Below are 21630 nucleotides of genomic sequence, written 5' to 3' on the forward strand. Positions count from 1 at the left end.
ATGAGATCCCCTAATGCCATTACCTGATTTTCTCTGTAAGTAAAAAAATATGGTTGTGGAAATAAATACAGTAGGCCCTATGTCTAATATAGTGCACACAAGGTTGCTTTGATACTTTCAGTTTTGTACACCAAAGAGGTTATGCTCAAAGTAATTCCCATTATGGTATCATTAGGTATTTTTGGTTAACATGGTTTACAGTCCATTAAATACTCTCAAGGACTGGGACACACCCTGAAACTTGTCACCATGGAAATCTTAACTGAATTCAGCGGCAGCTTTGATGCAATTGTTAACTATTTGATGCAGTTAACTATAAAATCAGCTATAAGATCAGATTAAATTTGTACATAAATGTATAGCCTATTTGTTTAGGCTATAGAAAAAAAAGTTTCAAAATAGAATTTTACACATATTTATAATATACATTTATTTTTCACAGTATAAATTGAGCATGTCTCTTTGCATAAGGCATATTTCATGGTCCTTGGCATCTAAAGGATTAAAAAACTTTTCTTAAAAAATAAGAAAAATTGTGTTCTTTATAGCACACTGAGAAAACTAGTTCTAATGATGTTGCGTGTTTTACGTAGTTTTGTCGATATGAAACTGTTTTCTGTTCACCATCAGCTCTGTTCTCTGTTTTCTGTGTTGGTTGTTTGTTGCCTATTCTATATTTTTACTTGTTATTCATTTTTTTGTTATTTTTTCCCTTTGTTGCACTTTGAGATTCTTCAGAATGAAAAGTGCGTTATAAATAAAATCTATTATTATTATTATTATTAATAATAATTTACTGAAATACTACGCTTGGAAACGCCCTCAAAGCTGTTTGGTTCCTTCAGCGGATGGGCGGAGACTGTCAGGGTTTGTTTATACTCACGTCATCGAGCGTCTAAACGTAGACACAGAAGCTGAGGATGAGCACAGGGCGCACGCACGCAGCCAGGCGAGATAAATACAACACACTGAACTTATTGGCACCTTCCCATCAGATACCAAGAGGTAACTTTTCAACCTTTTACTCCTTTGCAATATATTAGACATATATTAGGCTTTTAATATAACTAAAAGATCGATTTAGTCCATCTTGACTCCACGGTGCAGAATGGATCCACTAGGCTAACGTTATATGGTAAAATATCTGATGCAATCGAAATGTGCATGTAATCATTTTTACAAATAAACCTACAGACGGACATTAACCCGAGAATGCAATATTTGCATGCAATTATTAAACGTATAATTGTAAAAAAAAAAAGAAGAAAAAAAAACTAAATATTTGTAGAATGTATATTGGGCTAGTGCACTCTTGTCAGCAGAACAATTGGAACAAATTATTTTTGTGCATCAATTGTCAATATACTAATTAATATTTCATACGATTCCTACGAAATAGTCCTACATGTAGCCTAATTATGTTTGCAAATACTGTATATCCTACAGTTGATGAATTGTGATATTTCTTAATATAAAATGACATGCAATGACATGCCTCAAATTATGTTGGTTACAACCATTCGCCCGTCTCTTAATCAGTTATTTTGCAGGATTATTATTCGGAGAAGTGAAACATATGTTTGCCGTCGCGAGCTTGGAAGAACCAGAGCCAATGGCTCTGGGAAGAACGAACACCGCTCATTTAAATGTTATACAAGTTGTCTATATAAATGTACAATATGCCTCGGTTTTGTTTCCGACATTTGATGTGTTAGATTTTTTTCTTCCTGTTTTTAGTCTCTATGCGTCGTGTTTTCATTCATTCACTCGAGTTCCCGCTCATCGTTAGACACGCTACGACGGCGTCACTGACCGGAAGTTGTACTTTTATCTGTTGTAACAGTTGCATCAGCCCAGAACTGCCTGACTGGCACCAGTTCAGACCAGATCTCAAACCTAACAAATGATGCTGTTGGAATATTACGTCAGAGGGGTACCTTATTCATCCCGTGACGTTTATTGTGTTTTGTGTGACTTGTCATATAGGGTATAATATAGGCGCTCTGTTAAAATAATCGTATCTATTGTACCCTTTTGGAAGATAAAACTCGGTTTCTTGCAGGTATAATTTGCATCAGATATTTTATTTTTTACACAGCTTTTAAACACATTTTTTTTAGATTTCACAACAGAAAACGTATTATGCACATTATGTACATAATTAAATAATATTAATTACTGTTAATACTACATATTGGCCACTTGAGAATTAATGGTTGCAAATAACACATTATTTTATTAAATCCTATGAATGTAAAATAGGGCTGGCAAACGATCAATCGCGACTAATTACATCCCAAATAAAAATTTGGGTTGAGTTTACATAATATATGTCTATTATTATCATTATGTATATTTTTTAATACGCACATATACGTACGTATATATTTAAGAAATATTTGCATGTATATACTGTATATATATATTACATATAAATATAGCAATTTTTAAATGCATGTGTGTGTGTGTGTGTATATATATATATATATATATATATATATATATATATATATATATATATATATATATATATATATATACATAATAATTATACACAGTACACACACATATATAATGTAAACAGAAACTTTTCTTTTGGTTAATCATTTGACAACAATAATAATTACTATTTAAGAAATTAAATGTATAGGATACTGAACAGTGGTGTTATGATTTTTTTGGGTGCTATTCTTTAGAGACCATCCAACATTGGTAGTCATAATATTACAGTGCCAATAACACTGGTCTGCATTTTTTTTTTCTGCGTCATAGATCACGTGCTATTCATTATGTATTTTATGTGCTGAATTCAAATATGACTATTAAAACTACTGATTGTCTACTGTTTCCAAGATATCATACGTTTTTTTACATTTCACCTCTATGTAAATTGTGTAGATATCACTCAAAAAACATTTCTAGCTGTTTTCTCAGTTTATTTAAATACAATAAGCTGAAACAACACACCTCTTGGTCTTTTTTACTTTTTGCACTTTTTGCAATAAAATTCGTAAAATGTTAAGTTTGCCTAAAACATTTGTATTGGACTACATGAATCATTTCTGTTCCACTGACTGAAACTGGGCAGTGGATTTCTGGTTCCCTGCATGCTTTTCCTAGGTATGGATTGGGAAAGTAAATGTTGAAATTAAGTGCTGTTTATGTGTTTTTAGTAAATGAAAAGACCTGTTAAAGTTTGATGTTATATCTGACATTTAAAAGTGTTTATTCTTTGTTAATTCCAGTGATTTGAAGGTTTTCACTTGATCATTACTTACATGCTATGGAATGTTACACTTAGTATGTGCAGTGCACAAGTGTTGAGTTGACTAATGGTTTTTATAGAAATAAATAAAGTAAATTTGATTGACATATTTCCCATAGTCTACATATGGTCATCAGTTCTACCCCTCTTTATCCTACTTTATATAGTAGGAATAACACTGTTAGTTAGTAGTAGTCTTGACTAAATTAATTTAAGCTTATAAAACAAGATTACAACAAATTATTTAAAACCAATTTTATTTTGTTTTAAAAATGTAATTCAATTTTGTGGAAAAGTTTTCCTTAATTTAATTGTTCGTTCAACAGATTTTTTTTAGTATTTCTTGTTTATTTAACACTTTAAAATCAGCAAAGTGTTTGATCAAATTTCTTATGAAACAAAACAACTATTATGTACATACTTCCTGTTCAGTGTATACTCTGTTTCTTGGCTTGTCTCTTGAATTCATTGACTGGCATCTTGTGACTGTCCAGAAATAGTCTGCAAACATTGATGGGCTTTATTTAAAGTTATTTGTTCATACAAGTATGAGGCATCTCTGCTCTCTTTGGCAAAACTGAAATTTACACATGACACTAAAAGGCGTGTAAAATTCCAGAGTTTACACCTGATTCAGCTCATCAAGTCCTTCAGGCTTATTTGAAAACTACGGGTATGTGTGTTGGAGCAGGTTTGGAACTAAACTCTGCTGGGCTATGGCTTGCCAAGAATTGAGTTTTGCACCCCTGTGGTATGATTTCTGCAGCTGATATAGGGAAATGTGTTTAGTAAAGTGATGTACGCTTCATTCAGGATTGCATCATCCATGATTTCTGGGTATAATATAATGTGATTCATTTGATATATGATGCAATACCAGCTTCAGATTGCATCATTCAAAGCTGCCCAAAACCAGATTTTTTTTCATTACTCACCTATCCCCAAGACAAGGGTCATATACTGACTCATAGCTTGATAACTAGAGCAATAAACAATATTAAGCATAATTTTCATTCTTAGTGACGTAGAATTAGTGTAGTTTGACTACATTTATTTCAGAAGCATTTTGGCTGTGGATCAGTTTAATCGGTTAAAGGTAGGGTAGGTAAGAATTGGTTAACTTTTTTTCCAAATTTGTTTAAACTTTCTTTAAATATCAATACATAATTAAAATGTAAGTACTCTGAAAAAGAAAGTATAAACATTGAGTGTCTGTAGACCTCTCACGACTGTTTTAAAGACAGCTCATTATTTCCATTTACTCCACCTTCTCCCTTCTGGGCTCTTTCCAAAGCCACGCCCCCAAAATACATGAACGCGCCTCACCGACCGCTCAGCTGGAAGACGCATTATTTACCTGAGCTGGCGATGTGTATGTAGTCACATCATGTCAGAATCACATGTTATAAAAAATCTAACTTTATCAGAATGAATATAAACAAATAAGATATCTTTTAGTACTCACTATCAAGCTAGAATACCGATACTGGTAAAGTTTAAAATATATTTTTGTTTGATTCGATAACGAGCTAACTTTAGTTATATTTATAAGGCAAAGAAAATGGGTCGCATTGACGATACGTTATTCCAATAACATCAGTTTTACTGTGATGAAGATGAATTCTATGTAAGAGTCATAACATAAACTGTGTTTTGCATGTAAGAGTTTCCATGATGAAAGCATTGTTGAGTAGTAGTAGCTAAAGCTAACTTAGTTCTAAAAAAAAGTTCCTGGATGTGGTGTACTAGCTTTTACACATGCATTTTGTTATCTAAAAGTTACATTTTGCGAAATTCAACACGAAATTCAATACAACATTGTAACTATGCTAAGTAATGTTGTGTTAGCTATATTAGGCAGCTTCATGTGCTCTTGATACATGCTTCATGAAAACACAAACCAAAAAAATGTATAATCAAAATGAAAGATTACCTGTCCAGCAGAAATACAGCCAGCAATGAGTCGTTTTTTCAGCCCCTTTAGGTCCCTCAGTTTTCAACATCGTTGGAAAGCCATGCAGATATTTACTCACGTTTGATTTCTTTGTTTATCCAAAAACTTTTTGTGCAATGCCTTTTTTTGTACTGTCTTCCTTTTTTTGCATTGTTTGCCTGACTGTAAAACCCTGCACTGGGAATTTTGAATGCTCTTTCTCTGCCATTATTTTGCCTAGGTTTCTTGCCTCTTGAACTGCTCAAATCAAACTAGCGCACGCATGTGGGCAGATCCTGTAGCCATGGTAGCGAGAGAGCGTGACAGTCGCCCAAGCCAATCATTTGTTTCGTCCCGAACGAAAATAATGAGCGGTGGTTATTGCAGATTAAAAAGTCTAGGGTCACTCGATTTTTATACTCTCTTTTTCAGAGTACTTAAATTTTAATTATGTATTGACAAATTTGGACAAAAGTGTTTTATATCACACCCTACCGTTAAGTAGAAATGTGCAAATAATGTTTAAAAAAACACTCAACTTTTCATATTTTCTAATCACAGATTATGAGGGAAAAAGTGCTAGACAGCTGTACAAGAACCCATACATTTAATGGAATATTGCAGTATTTATTTTAAATTATTTGTCTGTGCACATAATTATTGCTTTTAAAAACTAACGTGCCATTGTAATCTTTAAAGGTGCAGTATGTAATATTGGGCCGTATATTCAACTTAATATATTCTAGTGGTTGAAATGGGTACTGCAATCCAAATTCAAAATATAGGAGAGGGTTGTTTCTGTTGCCTCCTCCTCCACAGACTTGATGGTGGTTGCCAGATTGAGGACACAACAAGAACAAATGCAATTGGAAAGCAATGAGGCTTGCATTGTAAGCTGATGAGTTGATTTATCTGTATTTTAGTATGCCTCTGGATGTAGCACTTTTTAGATTGATGCCAGGGATTTTTAGGACGGGTAGAATCAGCGATATCTGACCTAGTTTGTTTGCTGGCTTCCGTAGCTACAATATGCTGTGTTTTCCACCATCTGGCAACCCAGGGTGTCGAAATACTATTAGGTAAATTGGCCGTGGGCGGGATCACAGAGACCTAAACAAAAACAGACATTCTGACATGAAACTATAGACCAGAGGTCGGCAACTGCCGGCCTGCGGGTGCAAACCTAGGAAATTATAACAACATTTACTTACAATTTAGATTTTTTTAATCAATTTTCTCTTCAGTGATTTTGCCTTTAAAAAATATGGCAACGTTTTTGCAGCAATGTTTTACAAGTTACATGTTACTAGGCGACTGCTTTATTAATTTATTTAAAAAAATTATAACCTCACTGCCAGTTACAAAAGACACTTTTACAATATGTCAGCCAATTCTAGTTGTATTATTCAGTTATTTATTTCTTAAATTATCCCTTGACTATATTCTGGCCCGCCTAGTGGTGATTTTTTTTTTTTTTTTTTGGCCCGTGGCCAAATATACTTGCCGACCCCTGCCATAGATTGTAAAAAAAATTGATGTAGAGTGTCCTTGACTTCACCCATAGGATTCCGAAGAGCAGTTCTGAAGCGTGAAGTAGAGACGAGCTGGCCATCGCCATATAACGCCCGGATAACAGAAAATGGGCAAAGAGGCCAGACGTGGGCGGAGCTGAGGTGACGCAATGACTAACAGACAGCGGCTCAATGGCTATCCGCCTGTCACTCAAAGTGACCACACCCTTAATTATGCAGAACTTTAAGGCTTTATATAATGCAAACAAATAAAAAAAATTCACCCCTCACAGTTGGCATGAAATTAGCCGTATAGAGAAACAAGTATGTGTCATTCCTAAATATCTGCAAACATATAATGTTATTTTTGTGCTTTAGTACAGTTAAAACAAATTACATGCAACACCTTTAATCTTGCAACTTCTTCTCTTCTCTGATGACGAGGGTGGGGAAACCTGTCACTCACGTCAGATCACAGCAATTAGCAAACCACAACCATCCATTCACTCAATTACTGATAGACCAATAGAATCATGTTCTGACCAACATTTTTTGTTCAAGATACCGTTTCTCTAAGGACGATTGCATTTTGTTTCATTCTGACTTAAATATTATATACATATATTAGTATTATTTTTTTGCAAATAATATTGGTTGAAGAAATTGGTAATTGTCAGTTAATAATTACACTAATAATAGTGAAAACCTCAAGCTTGTTTAGTATGATAAATCATCTCTGGCTGGTATTTTGCACAGTCTGTGGAGCACTAAATGGGGGTGTGTGATGGCATTAAGCCACCTTTTTGAGAGGTTGCCAGGTTCATTCACAGCGGCATGTGCCACCCTGAGGCCTGACTAAGTCCGTTTCATAACCATGAACAGTTGAGTTCTCAAAGAATGAAACTCTCATGCTGGTCTCTGCTTGTAATATGGCACCAGTGTCCAGTGGATCCTGTGGATCCTTAAACAGTTTCGTAGTATCTCCTTCCTCAACGGCATATCTTGATGTTTGGTGTGAGAAGATATATATTCCCGTTCTGTGTTTATTTGCTCTGCATGCAGACTATGAAATGTCCATTTACCCACAGATATCATTTTATTTGTGTAGGTCTTATCAGACTGCTAAATCAAATTTAAGGGTTATTAGAATGATCAAGAAGTAATAGTGACCCTGAGTTAGTAAGAATATGAGCCTGGGAATGGTTGTTCCCACCATGTTTTTTTTTTTCAAATCCCGTCATGAGAAGTAACAGTAATAAGGCTGAATAGGCCTTTAATGTCTCTCAAAGGGTCACAAATGGAATTGCCCAATTTTTTTATTTAAGGGAAACTGATTAAACCTTGAATAGGGGGTTAGTGGGGTTTGTTTTGAGAGTTCAGATATTGGGAAAACACATTTACTGAGTTGCAGCCGTACAAAATCTGTTCCACGAAAAAGAGAACCAAAACAACAACAACACCTAATGTAAACCAATAGAAGTCCTTACTCTCCTGTTAAGAAGGTTAACCGGTTGGTGGGTCTTTATGTAAGCCTCTTAGAATCCATTGAGGTATTTATTTTGAGAAAAGCCCAGTGAGTCACTTCAAAACACTAGCATCTCACACTAATGTATGGGTTACATAAACCCAGACACGATGAGCGCTGTTCCTTCATGTCTAAGTCTGCCCTGTGCATTCATTGATCAACGTTGTTGCTACTAGCCTGCACATCTAGTGTTACAACTTGAAGTAGGGCAATGATATGACACGTTGTTTTTCCCCTAACTATTGATTTGTTTAAAAGTACATAAAAATTCATATGTCAAGATTCATCAGGCTCAAATTGTGAAAGAATGGTTGAGAGGGAACCTAAAGAATCATGTTCAACCATGAATTGGCACCTCTGAGTCCAGAACTTAAATTCATTGAAAGTCTTTGGGGTGTGCTGGAAGAGACTTTACAGAGTGCTGGACTCTTGCATTGTCAATACAAGATCTTGACCAAAAATTTACATCTTTCAAAATCTTGTCTTTACAATTTGAGTGCCTGATGCATCTTGAAATTGTCATCCTGGAATATGCCATGATTTGTCTTCTGAGGTGTTGAAGAAATGAATGCTACACACTCCCTCAATTAGGGCTAGGAAAACTGTTCTCAAACATATAACTTGCAAAAAACATAATAATCACTGCAATAAAGATCCATTTATTGACTCTTAAGCATTTGCTTAAAAACCTAACAACTTTTGACCAGGTGGTGTGTGTGTGTGTGTGTGTGTGTGTGTGTGTGTGTGTGTGTGTGTGTGTGTGTGTGTGTGTGTGTGTGTGTGTGTGTGTGTGTAATTTTTTACTTTTTTACTAAGTAATATGTGTGCATTCAAAATAAATGGAAAATATTAAAAGTTAATTCAAAATATTTGAAAATACTAGAATTGAATTTCTAGAATTCTAGAAAATACTAGAATTGAATATATATATATATATATATATATATATATATATATATATATATATATATATATATAAAATTTTTTTTTTTTTTTGAATAATAAAATCTTAAAATCACACTAGTAATGTCAATTTATTTATTTCTGTATAATAATGGTTACACCACATGACATTTAAGTGTCAATGTTTCTTGAAAATGGTATGAAAGTTTAGCAAAACCTTATAAAAGCTGCATACAAAGGGCACTTTTTTTTAAGAACTTGCCACCTGTGTGTTTTAAACTAATTATCAGAATCAGGTTTAATTTCCAAGTAAAGTAGGTTTTCAAATTCCAGATAATGCAAGGAATTTGGCTCATTGTACAGGTCCTCGCTGTACTTTGGAAACAATTAATTACTTTATAATAAGATTTTGTTTTTGTATTATGGAAATATTCTTATATTTCATTCCTCCCATGTCAAGTGTCATCAGTATTGAGTAATCAGAAATGTTACAGTGAAATGTGTAGGTCTCGCTGGTGTGCCAGTTTCCTCAGGATAACAGACGTCATGGCATTCATGAATTTCTCATGGCCAGATCAAAAGCCTTACAGATTTAATTTCGCCTACGTGTCACCCAGCCATCCTCGTGGAGACCACAAGAAAGAGATTAGTACAGCCGCCCTCACTGTGGCCTATCAAACACTGTACAGCCCAAAAAGAATCTCCTGGTAGGGAACATTTTCAAGGCAACTGATATCGGTGCACCCTATAACCTCCACAACTGGTCAACGCTCCAACCTGAAACAAAGAAAGATATGATTCCAAGCTTTCTCAACTGCTAGATATATCAGTGCCACATTAATATGCTGTATGCGTATATTCATTTCAAGATAACAAAAAGCAGCAAGTAGTGAAAGAAAGGAGCCATTGTGTGTTTTGTGCAAGACCTCAACAGTGGCTTAAAGTTCTGAGCTCCTGCCCAGACTGAGCTCGATTCAACCTGCTAAGAATCTTGCCAGCTGCTGTGCCAAGTGAAACAAACCACCTTATAGATAAAAAGAGTCTATTTCAGCCCCTCTATTGTACAGTGAATTACAGGGATGTTTTTGTTTCCCCCCCTCCTCTGTCCTCTTTGTCAAACCTGTCTTTGATCCAAGACGCAGGATTCTTTGCAAGCATTCACACAACTTTCATGAGGCCATTTTTAGCGATTTCATTGTTCTAGTTTTGTTGTTTATGTGACAAGTTTTTGCTATAAATGTTAAGTAATTGATCTCCGCCGTGAGACGGGAAATCGAGTCGTCATGGTAGTTTGTGCGAAATGTAAGAACACTGAATCGACAGAGCACTCCATGTTCTGATTTTCTTCACTGTCATTGCATCAGTGTTTGGTTTTGATAGCTGTTGCTGCAACTCAAGGTTATGTTGTGACCTTGTTCGTGCTTGTGTTTCCAAATCATTTCTGTTAGACATCACTGTAAACGTCACCACTAAGAATGATGACCTAGGTAAAGAACTGCTTGGAACATCAACAGTGTACTATAGTACTACCGCTGGCTCAGACATAAACATGACCATGTAACATGATGCTGCTGCAGCAGTGCTTTGGAATCAGACAGCTCTGATAAGGAGCCGAGCGGGTCAATAAGATACTGAAGGGTTCACACAGAACATTGTGAATCTTGTTGGTAGAGTGCAACAGTTAGTTTACATGTGGTTATAATTGAGATAAAACTCGTTTTTGTGTAGGCAAGTCTAAAGAATACAATGACAATATATTAATTTAAGAAGGATTCAATTTCAAGGTCCATCAATCAAAGGTCCATTGTCTCTTGTCAAAAGTGTAGTGAAGCACTACCCACAGAAGTCACTTCCAAATCAAGCAGCTTTCTGTTGGTCAATGCAGCAAATTTGTGTGACCAACTTGAACCTGTTGCAAATATTTGGCCTTCATGGTTGTTCAAACTCCCAGTCGTGTGGATTCCTATTGAAATTGAATTTTGGCTGCGGTAATTTGCAGATACACAGTAAATTTGACCGCACTTTTAAAGTGCATTTAACTGTAAAGCTGACTTTGACTTTGTATGGATTGAGATGGATTGCAGATCTGTCTATCCTGTTCATTTTCTAGGGATATACTTGAGTTCATTTTCTAGGGATATACTTGAGTTCTGAGCTTCGGATTGCAGAGTCATATTTCCACAGTTCTTCCTGAGAAAGGGAGTTCACTGCTGAGCTCATTTGTCATGGTTCTTCTATTCTACGGTAACATCTTATTGGTAGATCCAAGCCATTTCAGGAGTGGTGTAATTCTTCACTGTAAATACAGTTTTGTGTGTGTTCGGGTGTTCATATTTTTCTATCCTGGTGAATGCACACACTTCAACCTGAATGCACACTGACTCATGGGGACTTTTGTCACTGTGGGGACATAAATTGAGGTCCCTAATAAGGAAGCACGATTATAAATCACTGAATGAGGTTTTTTTTTTAAATGTAAAAATGCAGATAGTTTTCTTTGATCGGTAGGGTTAGTGCAGCCTTTTGTTTATATTGGACATGGTGGCCACCGAAGCGCAGCAACCAGTTGATGCCGCTGTCACTCGCTGCTGTTTTAAAAGATTTCAAAGGCTAGTTTTCTTTGAAAATGAAGCAGAAACTTGCCCTGGAACAATTCCTACAAAAGAAGTGTGTGTTTGCCTAACTACTGACCGGCTTTGCAAAGTACATCACCCAGATCGTTGGTCTGACTGGTTGAAGGACTATCATTTGAATTATGCTTGTTTATCACACCTCTTGTGGAGTAGATAAATATACATAGCAGACTCCCCAGACCAATTTTCAATCTTCTATTTTTAAAAATACCCATGTATGTGTGGACTAGGCCTTATATCATGGCAGTAAAACCTCAGAACTGGCTGTCTTGAAAATGAAAACTTTATACACTACCATTCAAAATTTGGGGAATTATTACTTTTAGAAAAAATGTATTTAATACATTTACTTATTTAAGTATGCATTCATTTGAATTGATTTGAAAGTAACAGTGACAATATTTATAATATTGCAAAATAATCTTTATTTTATTTATCTTCTTTTATCTATCTATCATATCTTTATTTTGTTTATTTAAAATTAGAAAATGATGTTCTTTTGAACTGTCTTCAAAAATATATGAAACCGTTTTCAACATTAATAATGTTCTGAATGTATTAATATTTCACAATATAAATGGTAAGCATAAGAGACTTACTGATCCCACATTTTTGAATGGTAGTGTATGTTGTTTTTTATTTTTTAATTATATATTGAAAAATGTATTTAAATTGTACACTTTTTGTGCCCTTGATTGTGGATAAAACTTCCACATTCATGTAATGAGGTGTGTTGCCGGTCCTTTCCTCTAGGAATACTTTTTTACTTGATAAATGTGTTATAGATTCCATTTTTAAATCTGACCGTAACCAACTATTTAATTAGAGGGCATAAATCTGGAGAGTTGAGACACTCCTCTGAGAATTCTGGGCAGCTTTATCCTTCCTTATGTGGTAAGAATTCTGAGAATGAATGTTGGCAAAAGGTGTGATAAACGCAGTCAAGTTCAACAGGAAAAACAAATACACTATGTCCTGACTAGACCGGTAAGATCCAACCTAAGCATACTGCCTTACGCAATAACTCTCACACACCCAAATGTTTCTAATTCTTCCTTCCTGTTTTATGTGCTCTTTCAGACATATAAGTAACAAGAGCTTCTAAGAACCAGCACAACCAAGAACCTCATCAGATTTTACACCTCATTCTGCATTAACCATGGTGAACAAAATGGCCTCTTTTGGACATGCGCTGCTACGCCGTCGGGCTCTGGACTGCTCTGGGGAGGAAACACGGTTTGCTCGGTGTCTGTCCACTCTTGATCTAGTGGCACTCGGCGTGGGCTCCACACTTGGCGCTGGAGTGTATGTGCTGGCTGGGGAGGTTGCAAGAGAGAAGGCAGGTCCTGCTATAGTCTTATGCTTCCTTGTGGCCGCACTTTCCTCCATGCTGGCTGGACTGTGCTATGCAGAATTTGGTGCACGAGTCCCTAAGACAGGGTCTGCTTACTTGTACAGCTACGTAACAGTGGGAGAAATATGGGCTTTCATCACCGGCTGGAACCTCATCCTCTCTTATGTTATAGGTAAGTGTATTGTACTAGTTGATGATCCATTTTTAAAGAAATCCACAGTAACTGAAACATAAAAGCTGGTTCTTGTTTTCAGGCACAGCTAGTGTGGCGCGAGCTTGGAGCTCTACATTCGATAACCTAATCGAGCAGAAGATCTCTATCTTCTTCAGAGCATCCATGGCCATGAAGGTTCCTGGAAAGGTTCTTGCAGAATATCCAGACCTATTTGCCCTCATTCTCATCCTGCTACTGACTGGTGAGAAATGTAATCTTCATCTAAATGAGGCTACCAGAAAGGTAGAGATAAACAGATCAACCACAAACACTAAGATGATACAATAAGATGTTAAAACTTTTTATAAAAAAGTTATATTATTTATAATTAGGGATACATCAATATGAACCATAAGACCTAAAACCCATAAGCCAAAACTAATATTTTATAGCCAATAACTAATGCGTTATTGATTACAATTCTATACTATTTTGTGTGAATAAATAAAATACTAGCAAATAAAATCAATAGTTTGAAATGCTTCAAGAATCAAACAACATCACAACAATATGGATATTTAATTTGGAGATTGGCTAAAGATTACATTTACATTGTTATTATTAAATTAAAGATGAAAGATTATTAAGTTAACGTGTTAAATACTAGCTTTAAATGAACGTTAGATGATGGAAAAAAATGACTGGGAAAAAATGGAAATGTGTATGCATAAAAAAAATCGAATATATTTTCGCTAATTTTTATCAGGTAATACATTTAAACACTGACATCTTAAAACGATGAATATTTATCCCTAAATAATTCAGCTTAATCAGAGTAATCGTTATACTTATGTACATGTGAGTGAAAAACAAACTGAAAGGTAAATAATTAAATAAGGCATTTCTGATTTTCGCAATTTAATAAACCAGTTTGTGATCTATGTACGAATTTCTTGAGGGTAAAACTAATTTTAAGTGAATGTCCATTTTTAAATGAAATTAGATAAGTTTTATTCATAAAATGTATTAATGGACATTTTTAAAAAGGTTTCTCTTGGAATAATTTTATAATTCATTTCACATATTAAATGGAAAGATTCTATGTAATTGTTATTATTACTGTTGTTGTTATTGGTATAAATGTATGTTTTTGTATATTGATCATTTTTAAGACAAAATAGTTAAATTACTGTAAGTGATGTATTGTGATATTGTACTCATAATTACTTTTTTTAAATGTAAATACTGTTGATTGCCATGAATATAGCCATTGCTGCTTATATGGTGTTAAATCATAAATTTAAAAAATTGCAATTTACTCCTCAGGGCTGCTTGCTTTTGGTGTAAGTGAGTCTGCTCTGGTGAACAAGATCTTTACTGGGATCAACCTGATTGTGCTGGGCTTTGTCATCATCTCTGGCTTTGTCAAGGGCAACACAGCAAACTGGAACCTCACATATGAAGACTTTGTCAATGATACAAATATCACCGAACCAGAGTAAGTTCGACATGACAAAATCCAGCTCAATGTTTCATCCACAAGCTGCTTTTAAAATGGAGCAAATGAGGATCTTTTACAGTTGTGAGGTGGATAATGTGATTTTCTTGTGCTAGATTTGACAAATTTTTGTTCTCACAGACGGGTGGAAAAGATATTTGGAAGTGGAGGTTTCGCTCCGTTCGGCTTTGGTGGCGTTTTATCTGGCGCAGCCACCTGTTTCTACGCCTTTGTTGGCTTTGACTGCATTGCTACAACAAGTACGTCTCATAAATGTCGCTGTTATAGAGCACAAATACCAATTGCTGAACATTTTGTTTTACCATCTGTGAGGTGAGTCATAAATGTATGTGATTTCCTTTAACCTTGTATTTTCCGGTAGGTGAGGAAGCCAAGAACCCGATGCGCTCCATCCCCATTGGCATTGTGGCCTCTCTGCTCATTTGCTTCTTCGCTTACTTCGGTGTGTCAGCTGCTCTTACGCTCATGATGCCCTATTACAAACTCAACACTCAGAGTCCCCTGCCAGAGGCTTTCAGTTATGTGGGATGGGCACCGGCACGCTATATTGTAGCTGTGGGTTCACTCTGTGCCCTCTCGACAAGGTAAATCAAGGACTTTTCTGTTTGTCTTGTGTTTTCATTCAACAGTTTCCATTTATCTGAATCTGTTTTTTAATTCATTTATTTTTCTTTATTATCTTAGTTTGTTGGGCTCCATGTTCCCAATGCCTCGAGTGATCTACGCCATGGCTGAGGACGGGCTGCTCTTCCGTTCCCTTTCCAGGATGAACAAGAGAACCAAAACTCCACTGCTGGCGACTGTGGTGTCTGGAATAGTGGCATGTGAGCGATGTTCTTTATTTGTTTGTTATACAACATTAGTCCTAAATTTGCACAAATTACAGGCGTCTCATAATTTTTGTTAAGAGATACAGCACAACAACAGCCAATCAGAACATACTTGTATGTGGATTTTGGACCAATGAGATTTCACTGTGTGCGGGGCCACCCAGTGCAACACTGCAGAAATGTATGAGAAGAGTGTGTTGTTGTTGTCAAGTGTTTCTGATTAAAAACTCAGATTTACATGGTAGCTTTTATCACATTGCATCTAGTTAGGATGTAGTAGATAATGTTAATATTTGATATGTTATAGTGAGATTAAATTTCAAACTTGTTTGTTTTGTCTTCTTTTAGCTCTCATGGCATTTCTGTTTGATTTGGCTGCATTGGTTGACCTTATGTCCATAGGGACATTGCTTGCATACTCTCTGGTGGCCGTGTGTGTCCTCATTCTCAGGTATGTTAAAACCTGCACCATATAGTCTACAGCTACATACTGACTAAAGTTTTTAGGGAGGCCATATTGTCAAAACAAAACGTTTTCCTGTGAATATATTTACATTTATGCATTTTGCAGATGCTTTTATCCAAAGCGACTTACAACTATGGAGTACAGGGAGCGATCTTTCATGAAGAGGCAAAAATGCAAAAAGTGCCTTAAATACCAAGTTTTGGATATTACTCAGAGTAGCAAAAGCTAGAATAGGGAGGGAAGGGTCAGAATTTTTATATATAATGTTAAATCCAAAAGCTGTCATTATTTTATTTTACATGACTATTTTCTAGTTATAGAAATTATAAAATAAAATAAATTAGTTATAAATTTGTTTTATGCAATTTATTCCTGCGATGAAAGCTGAATTTTCAGCAGAAATCATTCTAATGTTCTGATTAGCTGCTCTAGAAACATTTCCTATTATTATCAATGTAGAAAACAGTGTTGCTTAAAATGTTTGGTAGAAACTGTGATTTCTTTTATTTTTTAGGATTCTATGATTAGAAAGCATTTATTAGAAATATTAATATTTTACTGTCAGTTGATCAGTTTAATATGTTCTTGCTGAATTTTTTTTTTTTTTTTTGTATTTCAAAAAAATCTTACTGACTCCAAACATTTGAATATTACTATATGTAACGGTGCTTAATTTTGTGGGTTTGCAGTCATGTCAAGGATGTAATTGTACTCAATCTTTATGTCTCTAGATACCAACCAGGAAATCTGAGCTCTTCCAGTCAGACTGAGAAACTGGTGGAACTGGTCGGTGGCGAGAAAGTTGCCGTATGTGGAGACAGTGGAGATGAATATGGCATAGAGCTGGATGACAGTCCCCGCAAAGAAAAATTCTCTCCGAAACTCCTCCTGATTCCCTCCAAGGACTCGCCAACTGAAATGTCTGGAACTATTGTTTACTGCACAACTGCTATTATCTGTGAGTGAAGATTTTGCTTTCAAAAACTGTTTAAAAAAAAGTGTGTTGAAGCATCACAACACAACATGTACAGACTGAAAATGGATATTCATTTTGATATTTGGTAATAATATTAAGTATAATAGTATAATTTAAGTGTTATTACATGTTTTGTGTTTTTTTAAATATTAACTTGTGAGTGAAAAATGATAAACAAAACAGGTAACACTTTATTATAAGGTGACTTAGTTACACATTACTACATGTACTTACTACAGTAAATTGTGCATAACTACAATTAACTATCCCAAAATCAAACCGTAACTGTAACTCTATAGCAAGTATGTAGTTATGTAATATTATTCTTTACTTACTAGAGTAAGTACAATGTAACTGTCACTTTAAAATAAGGTGTAACCACAAAATAATCAGAATGTAAAAAACTAATATTGCTCAAACTGATATGGTAGAGAAATATTGAAATATCTCTGGTGTGTGAATGTGTGGACATATTAAATAGATCAAAAGTCACAGTAAAGACATTTTAATGTTACAAAGATTTCTATTTCAAATAAATGTCATTCTTTTAAACAATTTTATTCATCAAATAATTTAGAAAAAATGTATCATGGTTTCCACAAAAATTGTTTTCAACATTGAGAATAATATAATTAGTTTTCCTTAAACCCCAAATAAGCATTTAACAATGATTTCTGATGAAAATTCAGTTTTGCTATTAAATGAAATACAACTGAAACTGAAAACTGTTATTTTAAATTGTAATAATATTCAATTGTTCATTAGTTTTACTCTTTAATCAAATACATCCAACCTTGATGAGAAAGAGACCTTTTTTGCAAGAACATAAAAAAAGAAATCTTTGAACGGTAGTGTATTTAAACTCTACATAGACCTACATTTGTTTCTGTGTTATTTGTATTTATCTGATTCAGTGATGTAGTTGGCAGTGATTTGGCTGATCCGTAATCAGCTGATGGACTAATTCCAATATCCTCTTGTCTGTGTAGCTGTGCTGATCACCGTGCTGTGTGTGGTTTTGGCTCTGCGTCTGGAAGCCATCATGAATCTCGAGATTGTGTGGGTGATGACGTGTGTCATTCTGGTCCTGCTGTGCATCCTGTGTGTCATTGTGATCTGGAGGCAGCCTGAGAGCAAGGAAGCTCTCACCTTCAAGGTACCAGATGTCCTTGTTATTGAATTTGCCTTTTTATTATGCTATAAATCTTTGCCCTGACTTGAAGTAAGCACTGAAGTGACGTAAAAGGAAATGTGCTATTAGAACACAAATTCTTAGACTGAAAGGGAGAGTTCTGTCAAAAATGAGGGTTGTGCCAGCATGTAGTCACCCTCATGTCATTATATTCTCATGTTCGTTCCAGCAGAACACCAAATACTTGCCCCACATTAAAGGCTGTAATACACTACACAACTTTTTTGACTTTTTCTAGCTTCAGACAAGTTGACTCCATCCAGTCTGACGATATACATTTTTTTTGATGTTTTGAGCCAATTTTATAACACATTTTATAAATAATTTGTCATGTTTCTGCGCGAGTTTGTTGTGTTTAAAATTATGTGACGTCTGGTAGTGTGTAATGCTAGTGTATAATGCCAAATGCTTGTCTGCAACCATTTACAAAGTCTGATGTATGATGCCTGGTGCTTTAAAATCTGTTTAGATTTTTAAAAGTCATGTAGTGTATTCCAGCCTCAAAGGGTTAGCTCATCCAAAAATGATGAATTACTCACTCTCATGTTATTCCAAACCCTTAAGAATTTCTTTCATCTTTTGAAATACAACTGAAGATATTTTTAATGAAATCTGAGAGCTTTCAGTCCCACTATTGAGTCTATGCAGCTACCACTTTGATGCTTCAAAAAGTTCATAATGAGATCGTAAAATTTTGGTTTAAAAATTAGTTCTTGCTGCAAAACATGAGAATGAACCTCATTGGTTCTTGCTGAAGCTCAAACGTGCTGCGTAACGCATGAGAATGAACCTCGTTGGTTCTTGCTGAAGCTCAAACGTGCTGCGTAACACGAGAATGAACCTCATTGGTTCTTGCTGAAGCTCAAACGTGCTGCGTAACACGAGAATGAACCTCATTGGTTCTTGCTGAAGCTCAAACGTGCTGCGTAACACGAGAATGAACCTCATTGGTTCTTGCTGAAGCTCAAACGTGCTGCGTTACACAAGAATGAGCCTCGTTGGTTCTTTCAGAAGCTCAAACGTGCTGCGTAACGCATGAGAATGAACCTCATTGGTTCTTGCTGAAGCTCAAACGTGCTGCGTTACACAAGAATGAGCCTCGTTGGTTCTTGCTGAAGCTCAAACGTGCTGCGTAACGCATGAGAATGAACCTCGTTGGTTCTTGCTGAAGCTCAAACGTGCTGCGTAACGCATGAGAATGAACCTCGTTGGTTCTTGCTGAAGCTCAAACGTGCTGCGTTACACTAGAATGAGCCTCGTTGGTTCTTGCTGAAGCTCAAACGTGCTGCGTTACACATGAGAATGAGCCTCGTTGGTTCTTGCTGAAGCTCAAACGTGCTGCGTTACACAAGAATGAACCTCGTTTGGTCTTGCTGAAGCTCAAACGTGCTGCGTAACACGAGAATGAACCTCGTTGGTTCTTGCTGAAGCTCAAACGTGCTGCGTTACACAAGAATGAGCCTTGTTGGTTCTTGCTGAAGCTCAAACGTGCTGCGTAACACGAGAATGAACCTCGTTGGTTCTTGCTGAAGCTCAAACGTGCTGCGTTACACATGATAATGAACCTCGTTGGTTCTTGCTGAAGCTCAAACGTGCTGCGTTACACAAGAATGAGCCTCGTTGGTTCTTGCTGAAGCTCAAACGTGCTGCGTAACGCATGAGAATGAACCTCGTTGGTTCTTTCAGAAGCTCAAACGTGCTGCGTAACACATGAGAATGAACCTCGTTGGTTCTTGCTGAAGCTCAAACGTGCTGCGTAACACAAGAGAATGAACCTTGTTGGTTCTTGCTGAAGCTCAAACGTGCTGCGTAACACAAGAGAATAACCCTCGTTGGTTCTTGCTGAAGCTCAAACGTGCTGCGTAACACGAGAATGAACCTCGTTGGTTCTTGCTGAAGCTCAAACGTGCTGCGTAACACGAGAATGAACCTCGTTGGTTCTTGCTGAAGCTCAAACGTGCTGCGTTACACATGATAATGAACCTCGTTGGTTCTTGCTGAAGCTCAAACGTGCTGCGTTACACAAGAATGAGCCTCGTTGGTTCTTGCTGAAGCTCAAACGTGCTGCGTAACGCATGAGAATGAACCTCGTTGGTTCTTTCAGAAGCTCAAACGTGCTGCGTAACACAAGAGAATGAACCTCGTTGGTTCTTGCTGAAGCTCAAACGTGCTGCGTAACACAAGAGAATGAACCTCGTTGGTTCTTGCTGAAGCTCAAACGTGCTGCGTAACACATGAGAATGAACCTCGTTGGTTCTTGCTGAAGCTCAAACGTGCTGCGTAACACAAGAATGAACCTCGTTGGTTCTTGCTGAAGCTCAAACGTGCTGCGTAACACAAGAATGAACCTCGTTGGTTCTTGCTGAAGCTCAAACGTGCTGCGTAACACAAGAATGAACCTCGTTGGTTCTTGCTGAAGCTCAAACGTGCTGCGTAACACATGAGAATGAACCTCGTTGGTTCTTGCTGAAGCTCAAACGTGCTGCGTAACACATGAGAATGAACCTCGTTGGTTCTTGCACATCAAGCAAGCATGAGCTTCCATGTTTGCTGATGTTTTTTTGTGAATTAAAGCCTAAATTAAGTCTGTTTATTACATAAAGCGATTGTCTCTTTAGAAATTTTGGACTAAAGTGCTTAATTCATATGGATTCGTTTTACAATCTCTTAATGAACTTTTTGAAGCGTCAAAGTAGTTGTGTAGCTGTCAATGGAGGGACAGAAATCTCTCACTCTTCACTTAAATAAATTTATTTGTGTTGCAAAGATGAACAAAAGTCTTACCTCACCACATGAGGGTGAAGAAATGATAACAGAATCTTTTTTGAGTGAAGTGTCCCTTTAATTCTAAATCTTTCTGTGTGCAGGTGCCTCTGTTACCTTGGCTGCCTCTGTTCAGTATCTTTGTCAACATCTATCTCATGATGCAGCTGGACATGGCCACCTGGTGCCGCTTCACCGTGTGGATGGGCATCGGTGAGTACATCTGTTTATTTAGCTTGTGGCTGCGATAGCGCTCTGTTTGTTTCCTTCATTCCAAAACTCCCATTTTTCTTCTCTCATGTCCATTCCCAGGTTTCATAATCTACTTCGGCTATGGTATCCGGAACAGTACAGAGGCCATGAACAGCTCCCTCCGAAAATACGAGCCAGCCCTACAGAACAAAAGCCCTATATATCTAGGCGTTGAGGAGAGTGAAGTGGAGGGAATTTCCCCTTGATAGAGAGAGAGAACGACGGGCATATTGTCCTACAAATATTTGTATAACTTTGCAGATTTGTTGTGAAAATAATGGCTCATTTATTCAAGAGATTCCCCCCGACCATCTCAATTGAAAAAAAAAAGGAAATCTCTTCCTCTCAAAAAAT

The 21630-nt window shown here is 36.3% G+C and overlaps 1 protein-coding gene across 1 annotated transcript; it reads left to right on the forward strand.

Annotated features, from left to right (window-relative positions):
- The first annotated feature begins 888 nt into the window (after nt 1-888).
- slc7a3a (solute carrier family 7 member 3a) lies at nt 889-21611 on the forward strand. Its single transcript, XM_067423317.1, has 12 exons — nt 889-1005; nt 12851-13296; nt 13379-13540; nt 14605-14776; nt 14918-15036; nt 15159-15381; nt 15482-15621; nt 15976-16078; nt 16825-17051; nt 18059-18225; nt 21129-21237; nt 21337-21611. Exons 2-12 carry the CDS (start codon nt 12930-12932, stop codon nt 21480-21482), a joined length of 1935 nt encoding a protein of 644 aa, XP_067279418.1. The 5' UTR covers nt 889-1005; nt 12851-12929; the 3' UTR covers nt 21483-21611.
- The last annotated feature ends 19 nt before the right edge of the window (nt 21612-21630 follow it).

Source organism: Pseudorasbora parva, chromosome 18, assembly GCF_024679245.1.
Source record: "Pseudorasbora parva isolate DD20220531a chromosome 18, ASM2467924v1, whole genome shotgun sequence".
Taxonomy (NCBI): Eukaryota; Metazoa; Chordata; class Actinopteri; order Cypriniformes; family Gobionidae; genus Pseudorasbora; species Pseudorasbora parva.